The 16,682-nt window shown below is 42.5% G+C and overlaps 1 protein-coding gene across 5 annotated transcripts in view; it reads left to right on the top strand.

The window, feature by feature from the left end:
* The window catches only part of hgs (hepatocyte growth factor-regulated tyrosine kinase substrate), a 159,837-nt gene that overhangs the window by 137,041 nt on the left and 6,114 nt on the right, over nt 1-16,682 (top strand). For 2 of the 5 annotated variants that reach the window (XM_059653645.1, XM_048555635.2), the window contains exons 8-18: nt 196-320; nt 2,253-2,279; nt 4,985-5,069; nt 7,529-7,627; nt 7,852-7,947; nt 9,888-9,926; nt 10,042-10,185; nt 10,303-10,522; nt 12,586-12,758; nt 14,185-14,325; nt 15,080-15,257. In XM_059653645.1, coding sequence (XP_059509628.1) covers nt 196-320; nt 2,253-2,279; nt 4,985-5,069; nt 7,529-7,627; nt 7,852-7,947; nt 9,888-9,926; nt 10,042-10,185; nt 10,303-10,522; nt 12,586-12,758; nt 14,185-14,325; nt 15,080-15,257 — 1,327 coding nt within the window. The remainder of the gene's footprint in view (nt 1-195; nt 321-2,252; nt 2,280-4,984; nt 5,070-7,528; nt 7,628-7,851; nt 7,948-9,887; nt 9,927-10,041; nt 10,186-10,302; nt 10,523-12,585; nt 12,759-14,184; nt 14,326-15,079; nt 15,258-16,682) is intronic. The other 3 variants (XM_059653644.1, XM_059653648.1, XM_059653646.1) reach the window with 3 other exon arrangements.

Below are 16,682 nucleotides of genomic sequence, written 5' to 3'. Positions count from 1 at the left end.
CTATTACTACTACTGTTTTGTAGATAATTTACCTTTGCAGTTCTGTCGATGTTGTAATGGAAGATAACGTGACAGCCAATTTGTGAATAGCAAGATAGATAACCAGATTGTGTGCATAAAAGAACTATCATCTCAAACTGAGATGTCCTGGATTTGTTTGTTGAGTACTGTTCTGCTTTTAATTCTGTTCTCCAGCATCATTGCAGAGCATGTGGCCAGATCTTCTGTGGAAAGTGTTCTTCTAAGTCCTCCACCATCCCCAAATTTGGGATTGAGAAGGAAGTCCGAGTTTGTGAGCCATGCTTTGAGCAGCTGAACAAGTTAGTAACTTTGCTCTTGATCTGTAGGACTTCCGAGCTGGTTATTGTGCAGCGAGAACTTGTTGGATGTCTGTATAGGTGTCACTGTGCACTTGAGAGTCTCCTGTTTTACCCCTCTCTATTATTGCCTAGTCTCTGGATGATGTTGAGCAAAGGTAAGGCATTTCCTCTGGGGTTTGAGGGTGTGGGATGGGCTACAGCACCTGACCAAAGTCAACTCGCAAGTTGCTTCCAAATAAATGTTTTCATGGATTTATGGAGGCGCAGTCTTGCAAATCCTGAATGTTACAAAGGAAGGTACATAAACACTTCATATGTTATTCTTGGTTGACATAAAGCTACCTGAATACAGATTAATAACAATTCACTTCTACCATAATATGGTATCGTTGTAAAGCTCATTTGACAATCCTATACCATTTTAGTGTTTCTTGTAGTTCATCAGCAGGTGATGAAAAGGATCACCAGGCACAACTCTTTATTCTGTTACTTTCTTGTAATTGGAAATGCCATGACCTTCCTCCCCTGCTGTATGTAGTTCAGAATTATGTCATAATCATAGAGTTTTACAGCACGTAAAGAAGCTGTTCAGCCCATCATGCCTGTACAATCCATCAAGCACCTAACTGCTCTAATCCCACTTTCTGGTACCTAACCTGTATCCTTGTATGCTGCAGCAGTTCAAGTGTTCATCCAAATACTGATTAAATGTTGGGTTGGTTCATAACTAGACTAGTCGCTTTCAGCTGGTGAGTTGTAGCTATCTCCACCATCTAGTAGAAAAAAAATTCCGTCACATCACCTCTGAACCTCCTGCCCCTTACCTTAAATAAATGTCCCTAGTTATTGACCCCTCTGAGGACAAAAGTTTCTTCTTATCTGTTTTTTTTTTCCCTTCAGCCTTTCCTGCTGGAAGAAAAATGACCCAAGCCTATCTCGTTTCTCTTTACAGCCAAAATGCTCCAGCCCATGCAATGTTCTGGTTAATCTCTTCTGAATACTGTCCAGTGCAACTGTTGTAGTGCAGTGACCAGAGCTGCACGCTCAATTCCAGCTGTGTCCTAATTGTAAAACTGAAGGAAACCTGACAGGAACCTATGCCCAATCTTAGTTTATTGGACTGAACGTTAATCACTGTGCTGTCCTGATTTAGTATTTTTCGTAATTTACTAGCAAATTGTCAGTAGTTTCGGTGACTGTCACTGTCCTACATAAATAAAAATAATGGGAGTGAATGTTCCAATACATGCTCTGCAGAGCCACAGAATGCCTGAAACCTTCAACAGGGACAGCTGACATGTCAAAACTGGGCAACGTATTGATACAATAATTTACCATGATTAATGTCCGTGGAAAAACTTAACCAAAAAATTAAAAACAAGAGGTGAGCTTTGTAAATAAAGAATGCATGCTCATGTCGTTTCGTCTGATAGAGATGATCTTAAAATTGACCATTCTTTATTCGCCTCAGCATATTTTGGTGCCCGATCTTTGGAAATGGCTTTTTTACATACGCAATTCACATGTATTTTGTTTTATGTGCGAGCCCAACTGCAGGTATGTAGCTGACTTTACACCGTCTGCATTAAAAACTGGCGTTTCGCCCTTTTCCATAGCTGGTGTGTTGCTTACTCGAAACAAAAATTAAATGTCAGACATTTTGCTCTTTTTCATAAGCCCAGCATGTTATTTTTTGCCCTTTTACTGGATTCCAGTTCCTAGTTCAATTTGTAAAAGAACCCCTGTAGTTGAATAGGGCAACATCTGAAATGGACCAATGAAACTGTGGAGGCATGTTTGTGAAGAGCTGCAGTCTGTCTGCCATTAATGTTTATTTCTGTAGGCTGAGTGCAACAGTCCAGGTTGTTGAAGTTTTAAAACAAAAATGGTGTGTATGTACCTCCGTGGTGACGTATAATTTTTTTTTCACAGAAAGGAAGACCTTGACACCAGTAACATGTACGCCAAACTTTATTCTCATTGAATTGGTAGATTATAATTAAACCAATATTATTACCTCGTAACTTCAGCGTTGTATAAAATAGTTTTGCTGCTTGTTGAGTAAATTATGTTTAATTACCAAGATTGTAAAGATTTGAAGCGGCATAGATATATACTTTAACACTGCTTATTAAATGTTGACAGCATAGTTTTACATCAAAATTTAAGGAGATTGCAGTAAATTAGATTACACTACTTATATTGGCAAAATATGTTCTCCTGTATTAGAACCATTCAAAGTGGAATTATTACCCACAGCTGGGCTTTTTTCTCCTAGACCATCTGAGGTTATGGGGTGACTTTATAGAGCCTTATAAAATCATGAGGGGCACAGATAAGGTGACTATCAAAGGTCTTTTCCCCCTAGTGTGAGAGACTTTAAAACTTTCTAAGGTGAAAGGTTTTAAAAAGGACAGGAGGGGGAACTATTTAACACAGGGTGATTTTGTTTGCGGAACAAACTGCTGGGGAAGTAGTGGATACAGTTACAGCATTCAAATCCAGATTTGGAGGGATATGGGCCAAACGTGGGCAAGTGGGACTAGTTTGGTTTGGGAACATGGCTGCTGAGGGCTAGTTGAACAAAGCGTCTGTTTCCATGCTGTGTGACTTCATATCCTGAACTTGAGTGGGCACTGTGCTAATTCCCAGTCTCTGCCTCTTTGGCATTGGTTTGGGCAAGTCATGAGGCGTAGAGTGTAGGAAAATTAAAATAAATGTCAAAATATCTCTGCCATTGGAATGAGCTGGATTAAAGTAGGTAGTAGCCATATTAAGAGGATAAGCAATGTTGACTACATCTTCAATGATAAAACATCCAGGCAGAGATGCAATCCTTCAGAGAGCCTTCACTAATCCACTGAGAATGTGTGCATTATCTGTATATTCTTCGGGTAATTTTTCCAGTATTTCAGTAGGCTCCCATTGAAGATCCAATCCACATGCCAGAATTTCAGAAAGATCTCTAGTGTTTTCCCTAACTGTTTTCTTCTCCCTCCTGGTCTTGCTCTGACAGTATTGTCACAAGTTAGATGTTGTGGCAGGGTGGTAAACCCAGACTGCAAGGGTGCAAGCTTTTGTTGCTCTGGTAAAGACATTACCAGGTTTCCAGATTCAGTAATGTAATGGGTAGCTGTGGTGGCAAGACTCCTGTGACTATGTCGCTATCAATCACCCAAGCCACTGGGTTCTATGTATGAAACACTTTTGTCAAATCCAGGGGAGTGTTCCCTTTTGACCAGGCAACAATGTGCAAGTCAGGTACTTTGTCTCCCCAAGATAAATGTTCTGGAGGTATTTTTGCTAGATTATTAATGCAGAGATGGAGCCAGGTTTGAATCCTACTGTTGCAAATGTGAGGATTTGAAATCAATAACAGTTGTAAAACAAGAATCTCATGATGACCAGGAAAGATTTGTCAATTGTTGGAAAAACCCATCTGGTTCATTAATATCCTTTAAACTGCTGTGCTTGCCTGGTCTGGCCTGTATGTGACTGCAGATCCACAGCTATGTGTTTGTCTCTCAACTACCCTCGAGGAAATTCGCAATAATCTGGGCAATAAACTTGCCGATGATGCCCACAATTTTGTGAATTAATTAAAATTGAATTTTAACTGAAGCTGCTGTGGACGTGCTGTTGATTGCTGTATAAAAGCCAAAAGAACTGCAGATGCTATAAATCAGGAACAAAAACAGAAGTTGCTGGAGAAGCTCAGATCTGGTAGCACCTCAAAACAGAGGAAGGGTCACCGGACCTGAAACGTTAACTCTGTTTCTTCGAAGATGCTGCCAGACCTGCTGAGCTTTTCCAGAACTTCTGTTTTTGTTCCTGTTAAATGCTGTGATGTTTGAGGGTTATCCTATTCCCATTCAGCTACCACCATCCCTTGAGGCCATTATGAGAATATTTTAAAGTCAGAATACAGTCTATATGATTCCTTGTCCAACAAGGCTTCAGACTTATTGCTCACAATAGAGGCATTCGCCTTGTCTGGTCCATGTGCTAATGGAACAAGAAGTGCCTAGCAAGCACATTCAGCAACTAACTAGATCAGACTTCTGTTTCATCAAGCCAGCTGCAGAAGGAGTGGCAATTCTCAATGTTTGTCAAGAACTTGATTTCTCCTCCAGTTGTTGCAAGTGATGGGAACTATTTGAAATAGTTTTTCTTTTCCCATTGAGCACTATATCAAAGCCACAGCCCGCAAGAGTACTGCCTCCCCCTCAGGTTCTAGCAAATGATCTGGTCACACTAGTTAATGGTTACCACATGAAGGGAACATTGGACCCTGACCATTAATGTTCAATTACAACAATTCCAAAATACTAGCATGAGTCTGATATGTGAGCTGAGATTTCTGATCTACTGACAAAATGCTTACTAATACTTAATCCAACAGCACCTCTTGGTCTATACTTCCCAACAGCTTTTAGCGTTAGTGAAGTAGGTCATTGTGTTTTTGTGTTATATTGTATTTACCCAGGCATTCCAACATTAGCAGGCTCCGGTGAGGTAGTTGCCTGAATTCCCAAGCTTCCGCACGTGAATGCTTATCATTCCAGATCTCCAGGAAGCACATAATTTGTTGTCACTTGCATTGAGAGATTGAAGTGATGTTTGTATTCCAATAACGGTTGACCTTTCTCGTGTTCCTTTTCCAGGAAATCTGAGGTCAAGTCCACAGCTTCAGCACCAGTTGACCTTCCCCCTGAATACCTGACTAGCCCTCTATCCCAGCAATCACAAGTAAGCAGCAACTCACTTGAGTTTAGTATCGCTTGTAGTTTCCTTTTGCACAGTAGATGCTTTGATATTTTGAATTTGTGATGAAATGGGTTTCAATATTTATATAATTACATTTCACCTCATACCTGATGCAGCAGGTTTTAAATGGCCGGAAATTGTAAATATCACCATCCTGGGAGTCACCATTGAAATCCTGACCAGAAACTGCATTGGACCAGCTATATAAATGCAGTATGGCTACAAAGGCAGGTCAGAGAATGGGAATTCTATGACGCAAGTAAAGAGGGAGACAGAAAGCAGGAAATTACAGGTCATTTTGCCTGATATGTCATTAGGGAAAATGCTAGGATCTCAGAAAACTTTAATGCAGTCAGGTGGAGTCAACATCTTGTGAAAGAGAAATCGTGTTTGACTTTGTTGAACAAACAGCAAGCAAAGTAGATAAATGGGGGATCCTGCAGATGTACTGCTCTTGAATTTTTGGAAGCATTTGATAAGGTGCCACCTCGGATGTTCCTACTCAAATAAGATTTCGTGGTGTAGAGGGGTAATAATCTCTTGGATAGAGGATTGGCTTACTCTTAATTTTAAAAAAACAGATGCTGAGCATAAATAGGTTGAATTTGGGTTTGCAGGATGTGACAGGGATCAGTGTTGGGTCTGCATTGTTTCCAATTTAAATCAATGACAGTATAGTTGCTAACTTTGCCGATGGCACAAAGGTTGGAAAGCAAATTGTGAAGAAGACAGAGTTTGTAAAGGGACATAGATAGATAAAGTGAGTGGGCAAAACATCGGCAGATAGAGTGGGAAGATGTAAACTTCCTCACTATGGCAGGAAGAGTAGAAACACAGCATATTATCTGAGGTGCAGAGAATGCTGGGTGTACTGCTACATTTAATTGCAAAAGCTTTGTATGCAGGTATAGCAAGTGATGAAGGTGTCATTTGTGGAAGGGAGATGGAATATATATATAAGGAGGAATGTTTTGCGACAAGTGTGTGGAATATTGGTGAGATCACATTTGGAGTGCTGTGTTTTGGCCTCCCTAAACAGATTTACAGCGTTTCTTGGAGATCATTCTGAGAAGGTTCACTTGGCTGGAAACTGGAACAGATAGCTTGCTGTATGAGGAGGGGTCAGACAGGCTGCTGGAGTATCCACTGGAGTTCATAAAAGAGCAAGGAGTGACTTGGTTGATTGAAACAAAGATGATCCTGAGGGACCTTGAAGTAGAAACGGGGAGGATATTCCTGTTGTGGGAGAACTTAGACCTGGGGTTGCTGCTTAAAAATTAGGGGTCACTCACGTAAAACAGCTGAGGCAAAATTCTTTCTCTTCAAGTCATGAGTCTTTGCAACCTTCCCCCTGTAAAGACAATGGAAACAGAGCCTTTGAATATTTTTATGGCAGTTGAATAGATCCTTGGTAAACAAGAGGGTCAGTGAAAGGTTATCAGGGTTGGGCAGGAATGCTGCTCTGAGGGAATAATCCAGGTGGTTGTGATCTTATTAAATGGTGGATGTGTGGTGCTTCTTCCAATACTTGTCACTTGATGGGATAAATGATGAAAAGACGTTTTCCCTTTGTGGGAGAGAGCAGAAGTATGAGACATTTTAAAAATCAGGATTCTCCTATTTAAAACTGAGATGAGGAGGAATTCTTTCCCAAGGTTGTGTCTTTGGAACACTTTCCGAGAGATTGGAGGTGGGGATCATTGAATAAATCTAAAGCAGAGTGGATTGATTCCTGTCTAATGAAGGAGTCACAGTCAATGTTGGTCAGCAAAAATGTGGAGTAGAAGTCACAATATGATCAAGCATGACCTTGTTGAATGGCCTACTCCTAATTCTAATATTGCATTTACTTCTTGATATTCCCCAACCCTGTCCACCATCTACAAGGCACATGTCAGGTGTGTGGCTCAGTCTTCCACATTTGCCTGGATGAGGGCTATTTGAACAACTCTCAATAAGCTGGACACCATTTAGGACAAAGCAGTTCACTTGACTGGTACCCCATTCACCACTTTTATAATTCACTTCCTCCACCAGCAACGCAGAGTCCCATCCACAAGATACAGTAATTCATCAAGCCTCCTTGGAGCTACCAAATCTGTGAGCACTACCGCCTAAAAGAACAAGAGCAGCAGGTGCATGAGAACAATGTTGCTTGCAAGTTTCACCTACCATCCTGACTTGAAACTGTTCGAATGTTGTCCCGGGATGGACATTTTGGAGCTCCTTATCCAATAGCATCGTGGGTGTAGCTACAGCATATGGACAACTGTGGTTTAAGAAGGCAATTTAGTACCACTTTCCCAGTAACCACTGGGGAAGGGCAATAAGTGCTGGCCCAGCCAGTGATGCCCATGTTTTGAGGACATTTTGTGGAAAATGTCAGAATTCTGAATGTGTTTCTGATAACCCTTATGTCTTCTGCTTTCTGATTGTGACAGTTGCCTCCTAAACGTGACGAAGCTGCCTTACAGGAGGAGGAGGAACTTCAGCTAGCTATAGCCTTATCACAGTCTGAGGCAGAGGAGAAGGAGAGAATGGTGAGTAAAGTTTTTTTTTAAACAAATTAAACTGCTGCAGTTCTTGAAAAACTGAAATAAACACAGTAAATGCTGGCAAACATTTGGCAAGTCTTGCAGCAGGTGTAGAGAGAGAAACAGTGTTTGTGTGCCTGGATGTTTAGTTAACAACAGATGGTACACTGAGCTGCGTGAGTTTATAGACCGTTGATGTGCCCTCACTTATGAGATTTCTCCCTATGCAGAGACAGAAGAACACTTACTCCATGTACCCAAAGACTGACCCAACACCAGTCACCTCTTCAGCCCCACCAGTCAGCAGTCTGTATTCATCTCCAGTGGTAAGAGTTAACTGTCAGTTTTTGAATGTTTCTCACATATTTGAGGAAGAACTGTTAGTTGCATATGGTGTCTCTCCCTGACCCTTTAGTTGGTTAACAGAAGCAAAGCGTGTCCTCTTCTTGCTCATTAGAGAAAAGGGCTTTTTGAATAATGCACCCTGTCATAATTTAACTGAGAGGAGTGCGCTGGTATCATTCCTCACTGTTCCACAAGCCATCACAAAATGTATAAGAGTGTAAAATTCCAGTGAGGCCACCAAAATGACCAATTATGCCTGACTCACTGTTAATCAGAACAAAAGCGATTCACACCAGGTTTTGTAAGTAGCAAGGTAAAAAAACTCTTTACTGTAACAGACTTAACTTGAACAACAGTATTGAATGGAAAGGATTTCTAATATACTGTGAAACTTAAATTGTACCACTTCAAAAACACAATATATTCTCTCACTCAGTCAGGATTAAGTCAGAGATAAAACAAATAGTTTAACAGACTTGGAAAATTAATAGACAGTGTAAAGTAAATTCCAATGATCAAAAGTCCAGATTTCAAGAATGCGTTATAATTGTCTAGCATAGCTTGTGATTTTCTGTTACCACTGCTGACATGCTGTGTTGCTGGCGAGTGGGTGCAAATGGATACCGTCTGTTTGCAGGCTCTGGAAGTTTCTCTCATTCTACTACCTTGGCCCTTATATTGTTTGAACACCTTGCAGCCCTACCAACCAGAGAGCTGTTGTCAGGCAAAATTTCCTTGACTCAAAAGATATCAACTTTTTCATGCAGAGAGTGGAGCGAGTGTGGAATGAGCTACCAGAGGAGGTGGAGGCTGGCACAATCACAACATTTGAAAGGCATCTGGATGGGTATATGAATAGGAAGGGTTTGGAGTGATGTGGGCTGAATGCTGGTAAATTGGACTGGATAAATTTAGGATATCTGGTCAGTGTGGACGAGTTCCTCTATTCACTGCATTCATTCACAGGATGAAGGACATCGCTGTCCAGGCAGCATTTATTGCCCATCCCTAATTGCCCAGAGGGCAGTTCAGAGTCAACCACATTGCTGTGGGTCACGTGTAGGTCAGACCAGGAAAAGATGGCAGCTTCCTTCCCTAAAGGATATTAGTGAACCAGATGAGTTTTTCCTGACAAGCGACAATGGATTTGTGGTCATCATGAGGTTCTTAATTCCAGATATTTATTGGATTCAAGTTCCACCATGTGCCGTGGTGGGATTTGAACCTGGGTCTCTGGATTAACAGTATAGCGATAATACCACTAGGCCATTGCCTCCCATGGGAGTTGGACCAAAGGGGCTCTCTCTGTTCTGGACAACTCTGAATCTATAGTCAGTGCCCCATCGTATCAAATTCTCCCCCTCATTGCTTCAAAAAGCAACATTGTACCATACAACTTTGATTCTTGAGTTGCAAATCTTGCCAGTAACTTCCATTTTAGTTTATGATCTTAAAAAAGGAGGATATATGTGGCCTCTTACAACTTCTGTGTCCCAATGTGTTTTGTAACTTATGTAGCATGGTCACTGTTGTAATACTTAGCATCTATTTTTGTGAAGTTTGCATCCCTGCTTTATAGCCATGAATGTTGGCTTTGAACTGGAGTTTTCAGGTCGCCTAGGAGAGAGAGGGGAACCCCTCTAGCCTACCCCAAAAGCAGGAAGATTGTTTGTAACGTCGCCTGTCACAGGCTAACTACAGCACAGAGAATTTGGCATCACACTGGTTACATTGATCATGTTTGCTCCCACAGCTCAAGTATCAACTTCATTCTTGAAATCTTGAGCTCCCTACTTATTTGTATCTGATTGGGTTATGAGAGAGAAAGCCTTCTCTGTGCCGCTGACAGAGAAAAACCATGCCACGTTTACTGATGTTTAACATAAAATATTAATACGTCAAAAATATACTTTTCTTACAGAATTCTTCTGCCCCAACAGCTGAAGAGCTTGATCCTGAGGTGAAGAATAATCCATGTTCATAACAAATTTTCAGCATTTTTCAAATGAAAATTTTCAATTGAGGCAAAATACTTTGTTTTCCTAACTTGTGATTTTTATTTGGAAAATAAATAGTTGGCTCGATACCTGAATCGCAACTACTGGGAGAAGAAGCAGGAAGAGGTTAGAAAGAGCCCCACTCCTTCTGCCCCAGTCTCTGTGGTGGAGTCTGTAACTCAGCCGATTGAAACTCAGGCCCCTCCTGTTGCAGTGGTGGAGGTAATTAATTGGGAAAGGGCTTTGGACGTCTTATTTGGCAAGAATAAACACACGCAATAAACTCTGCCCCTTGTTCTGCACATTGTCCTCCGACCAATTGTTTGTTTTCCTTTTGAGGTTCAGCAGCAATATCAGAATGGAGAGTCTGAGGAGAACCACGACCAGTTTCTAAAGGCATTGCAGAACTCTGTTGTGACGTTTGTGAACAGGATGAAGAGTAATCACATGCGTGGTCGTAGCATCACCAATGACACTGCAGTGTTGTCCTTGTTCCAGTCCATCAACAATATGCACCCTCAGCTCCTGGACCTGCTGAATCAGCTGGATGAGAAGCGCTGTGAGTACTAGAGGCCAGGGAGAGATCCCAGTTTCAAAATAGGGTGTTTTTCTAATTTGTTCACAAGATGTGGGTATCTCTGAATAGGCCAGCATTTATTGCCCATCCTTAATTGCAATGAGGGCAGTTAAGAGTCAGCCACATTGCTGTGGGTCTGGAGTCACACGTAGACCAGACCAGATTTCCTTCCCTGAAGGATATTAGTGAACCAGATCGGTTTTACAGCAAATAACAATGCCTTTTGGCCAGATTTTTATTGGACTCAGATTTCAACATGCCGTCATGGAATTCAAACCCATGTCCCCAGAACAGGAGCCTGGATTTTTGGATTACCAGTCCAATGATATTACCACTCTGCTATTGCCAGCCACCCACCCATCCTTCCTCCCTCAACCAATCCCAGTTAGATGGAACAAGTGGGTGAAAGGGGTAGAAAAGTTTGTTGATGGGCTGAGATAATGTCTAGTGGGAAGAGAGTCATAAACCATAAGACTTTAGACCAAATGGTTTGCTTTAATGCTTCCCAGAACAGCTGAGCTTCCTGCCTGTTCAATATCCAGTAATCTGTCAGTGTTGCATCGGCAGAAGTTCAGCAGCTGGCCTGACCCTGGATCCTGGCCATTGTATCGAGCAAGAAAGAGGTAAAAACCTGATGGAGCTTCTCTTGTACCAAACAGCTACATACCAGCCGCCATAGGATGTGAAATTCTCAATGGTTATCTCCAGTTTTAAGTTCTAAGATTTACAATAGCTTCCTCAATCTGGCTGTCTGCTTTTAAAACCCTGCAAGCCACAACCTGACTCAAAATGTCAGAGTGTTGGATCTGGTGAGGACATTTTTGGCAACAAGACTGACTGCTGTCCTTTGCAGCATGGGTACTGATTGAAGGAGGAAGACTGCAGTCTGAAATCACCAATCAACTTAGAGGTTCCATTTCTTTATTCATAAACTTTTGATTATTCGTTATTAACTCAGCATAAATCATTACCTTAAAGCTATTTGATAAGATCTTTGGAGGAGATGAGATTTGGCTTTAAACTTCAGAATGTGCTATCTTGAAGGGATGGTTGAAAAAGGTATAATAGCTAGCAGTAGAAAAGGATGGCACGGTGGCTCTGTGGTTAGCACTGCTGCCTCACAGCCCCAGAGACCTGGGTTCAGTTCCACCCTCAGGTGACTGTCTGTGTGAGGTTTGCACATTCTCCCCGTGTCTGTGTGGATTTCCTCTGGGTGCTCCTGGTTTCCCGTCGGTCAAAAGATGTGTAGTTTAGATGGGTTTGCTGTCCTTAATTAGCCATTGTGTCCAGGGATGTGCAGGCTAGGTGGACTACTCATGGGAAATGCAGGATTACAGGGATAGGGCCAGGGTTGGGAGGGCAGGGGTTGGTGGTGTTGGCTCTGGGAGGGATGCTCTTTGGAGTGTTGGTGTGGACCTGATGGGCTGAATAGCCTGCTTCCACGCGTAGGGATTGTGTTCTTTAAAAAATGGATGTAGACATGAAAGGACAACACTTGGAAGGTTATTGAGGAAAGGTTAGAGTAGAATAGAATCCCTACAGTGTGGGAGCAGACCATTCAGCCCGTCAAAACCACACCAACCCTCCAAAGAAGATCCCATCCAAACCCACCCTAACTCTGCATTTCTCAACCTGACCCATCCCCTACCCTTCCCCTGCATTTCCCACCCTAGAGACTATGGGTAATTTAGCATGACTAACTCACCCTAACCTGTACATCTTTGGACCGTGGGAGGAAACCGGAGCACCCGGAGGAAACCCACGCAGACACGGGGAGAATGTGCAAACTCCACACAGTCAGTCACCCGAGAGTGGAATCCGACAGCGCTATCAAAGAACGGAGTTGGGTACGCTGGCCTGAATAGTCTCCTATGTTCTGCCGACTCCAAAGGTAGCGCTTTTGGAATTTAAAAACTGCATTCTCAAGCTGCGGTACGCACAGGTTTGGAAGATGCTTTTATTGAGAATCTGTGATCAGTGGTTTGCAAAACAAATGAACCAAGTAACTGGTTTAACCGGTGATTTTTGTTGCTGTTATATTTCAGTATATTATGAAGGCCTACAAGACAAGCTGGCCCAAATCCGGGATGCACGTGGGGCGCTGAATGCTTTACGTGAAGAACATTGCGAGAAGCTACGGCGTGCTGCTGAGGAGGCCGAGCGCCAGCGGCAGATCCAGTTAGCGCAGAAACTAGAGATTATGAGGCAAAAGAAGCAGGTGTGTACGCATGTGCGGACTGAGGGACAGTTGTCATTGTGGGGCTTTTTGTTTAATGTCTGTTAAGTGGCTGTCCTGTTTCCTTCCTCACCCACACCCAGACAGATTGCTAAATTTCAAGACATCAAAGGTTTAAATACTTGTGGTGAAGGAACTTCCTTATTGTAATGTCTATCATATGTCACTGGGTTGGCTCAGCTGGCTGGATGGCTAGTTTTTGATAGGGTGACGCCAAAAGTGGTGGGTTCACGTCCCACCCTGGTTGAGGTTATCATGGAAGATTCTCCTTCTCAATCTCTCCCCTTGCCCAAGACACGGTGACCCTCCGGTTAAACAATCAACACGCCACCAACACCCCCCCCCCCGCCATGGTCTGGTGTATGTGACCTTGTTTCACAGAACTTCACAGCCGCTTAAGAGCTTTTGAAGCATAGTTTTCTATGCTATAATGATGACTATGTTAAAAGGAGAAGTTCTTGTGGTAAAGTCACTGACCTGATGATCCAGATGCCTCAGCAAATGGACATAAGAACATGGATTCAAGTCTCAGCATCACAGCCAGTGGAATTCACTTTGAAACTGATTGCTAGATTTGGTAATGATGACCATGAGAATTATCATTAATTGTTGTCTTTTTTCAAAAAAAACTCCTCTGGCTCACTACCATTCTTAGGAGTAAAGTCTGTCATCCTTGCCTCATGTGGCCTATGTGTGATACCACATCCATAGCAGTATGACTGACTCTAAATAACTGCCCTATGAAGTTGCCTCACAAACCAGTCACTTCAGGGACAATAGGGGATGAACAACAAATACAGTGAAATGATAAAAGGTCAATTTCAAAGCAAACTCCCATAAACAGCAACGAGACAACTGACAAAGTAATTCCATTTTGTGATGCTGGTTAAATGTTGAGTATTGCCAAGACACTGGGGTCAATAGACCTCCTTCCAACAGTATCAGGGTGGCCTCCTCGTGTCTATGGGAGTCAGTTTAACATCTCATTCCTAAAGAGCACATGCATGCTTAGGATTTACCTTTCTCTACTTCCCCACTGAAATTCTCTCGGGTGACGTGGGAAATCGAGGAAGCTAGTTCTGGAGATGGTGGCAGTTACCTTCACATAAACATCTAATCCTACATTTACATCCTTGCACGCACACGCACACGCACACGCACACGCACACTGCACACACTTGGCCATTTGATCCATTGTGTGATATGTAATGCGTTGTACAAAGTGCAGCAAAGCCAATTTTGAGACTTCAATTAATCTGACACCTCTGCTCAACTTGAATCCTTCCTTTTATTCTGCTTCTCTCCGTGCCCCTTCTGGTAGAGGTTTGCATTTCCCTGTGATTACCTTTACAGTGGTGTCAATCTTGAAATCTTGGAGTTCTGAACCACTTGTCTTGCTGTGTCTTAGGAGTATCTGGAAATGCAGCGACAGTTGGCCATTCAAAGGCTGCAGGAACAGGAGAAGGAGCGGCAAATGCGCCTGGAGCAGCAGAAGCAAACCATTCAGATGCGAGCGCAGATGCCGGCTTTCCCGCTGCCCTATGCACAGGTTAGAGCTCAATATACGGGTCAGGGGAGAGTGCCTGTAACTCTATTGGGAGAGAGGGAGTATCCTGTAAGTGAGAGCAGAGCTCAACCCAATTAATAAATTTGACTCAGTGCTGAGATTGCGTTGTAGCTTTCAGTGTTTAGTTGAAGTGGAGTGATTTTGTTGTTTTGACGCCATTTTTACTATTCTAAAGTATCATTTTGATGACATGTAAAAGATTTGTTTTGTGTTTAGAAGGAGGATCAGAGAATGTTTGTAGGAAAGAGCTTATCACTGATGCACACAACCTGGTGCCCTGTTGTTTGCAGCTTGCCTTTCTTCTCATCTTATCATGCGATTGTCCCTCCGTATAATAGGGAGCAACAGCTGTAAATAAAAAATACATGAGCACAACAGGCCTTTAGTTTTAATCTCTGGGTGCAGGTGCTGTTTCAACTGCTTAAAGTTTGTTAGTTTGACGACTGATTTTGTAACTCCCTTGTGTCTTTGTGTTGATCTCTTTGTAGATTTATTAATTGCATTTAGATGGAAAACTTGTTCCATTTGTTTTTGGTTGTGAGAGTTCCCTTTTTATGCCAAGTGCTATATTCTGAGGATTTGTCACAGTGACAGTGCATCATGAAACTTCCACATGGTTGATGTGCTGACTAATTGTCCATCTGACTCATTGTGTGGTACTTAGTAGAGTGAGATGTTTAAGTAATTAAACTTCACAATCTACTCCTGTTTAATCCTAAATTTTCCTTCTGCCTAGCTCCAGTCCATGCCTCCTGCAAGTGGTGTGATGTATCAGCCAACAGGTCCAACCAGTTTCCCTGGCACTTTCAGCCCAGCAGGCTCAGTGGAAGGATCTCCTATGCATTCTGTCTACATGAATCAGACAGGACAGCCAGGCACTGGACCATATTCCTCAATGTCAGTCTCTGGGGCAGGTGAGGTGCAACTGTTCAATGGCCAAATAAAGCACTCGGGACACTGCTTTACATCAAACACTAGTCAAACGTTGAGTGCTTGTTTTACATCCCAGTATCTCATTCTGGAACTCACTGTTGCAGGAATTTTGTGGGTCAGGAGGATTGAGATGATGAGTCTGTTTTTAGAGTGCAGAAGGTGGAGCTGAGGCCGCAGCCAGATCCACCATGATCTTATTAAATGGTATAAGCAGGCTTTAAGGGCTGAATGGCCTTCTATATTCTGAAAATCAATGATACCAATATCTTTCAGACTGAAATGCTACCTCTGAAATATTTGTCTTTACTGGTGTTTGAGAGCCTGACATTAACAAATTCCTTTTGGGAAACATAATCAGTAATCTCTGTTTAGCAGTGACTGCTGATGTTTCCAATCATGATCACTAGTGTAACAATGTAAATTGGGTTCACCCACAGCAAAGATTGTTACTTTCAATTGGATGTTGGAAGGAAGTTTCTCCTTGTAGGGGAGCCGAGAACTAGGGGACACCGTTTGACAACTGGGGGGTTTCCTATTTAAAACCGACATTAGGAGGAACGTTTTCTTTCAGAGGGCTGAGTCTTTGGAACTCTCTTATCCAAAGAATAGTGAAAGTGAGGCAACTGAATAATTCTAAGGCAAAGGCAGCTAGAACCCTGACCAGCAAGGGAGTCACCAATTATCAGGGCTAGGTGTGAATGTGGAATTGAGGCCGAAATCAGATCCATCATGATCTTGATGAATGAGCAGGTACAATGATCACCTGTTCCCAACTTCTGTGTCCCACAGTATTCTGATTTGATTTGGTTTATTATTGTCACATGTCCACAGGTACAGTGATTTGTTTTGTGTGCAGTACAAGAAGATCATACCATACAAAGTGCATTAGGGTAATAGAACAGAGCGAGGAATACACTTTTATGTATGCAGAGAAGGCGCACAAAGAGTGAGATCAACATTTAAATTTAAAATTTGAGAGGTCCTTTCAGAAATCTAATAACAGCGGGGAAGAAGCTGTTCTTGAATCTGTTGACGTGCTTAAGCTTTTGTATCTGCTGCCCAATGGAAGACATTATAACCAGAGGTGGGGGAGGTCTTTGGCTGCCTTTATGGGGCAGTGAGACGTGTGGGTGGAATCAGTGGCTTAGGTAATGTTCTGGGCTGTGTTCACAACCCTCTAGTTACTACCTGTTACAAGGTGCCTGAGAATTTATGAAGTGCCTTAAAAACCATTTGCTGCTGCAACTTGTAACCATGTAGTTTGCTAGGCCATCTCAAGCTAGTGGAAATGGAGTCGGAATGTTTGTAGATCTGACGGGGGTACAGCAGCTGTTTCTTTGTCTGGTGCCAAGGTAAGAACTGAGTTTCACAACTTTAATAACCTCTGAGCTATCACGCAGCACCAC

This window comes from Stegostoma tigrinum, chromosome 22 (genome assembly GCF_030684315.1).
Source record: "Stegostoma tigrinum isolate sSteTig4 chromosome 22, sSteTig4.hap1, whole genome shotgun sequence".
Classification (NCBI taxonomy): domain Eukaryota; kingdom Metazoa; phylum Chordata; class Chondrichthyes; order Orectolobiformes; family Stegostomatidae; genus Stegostoma; species Stegostoma tigrinum.
Note: the sequence above shows the minus strand (reverse complement) of the source record. Positions and strands in the feature narration are given on the sequence as shown.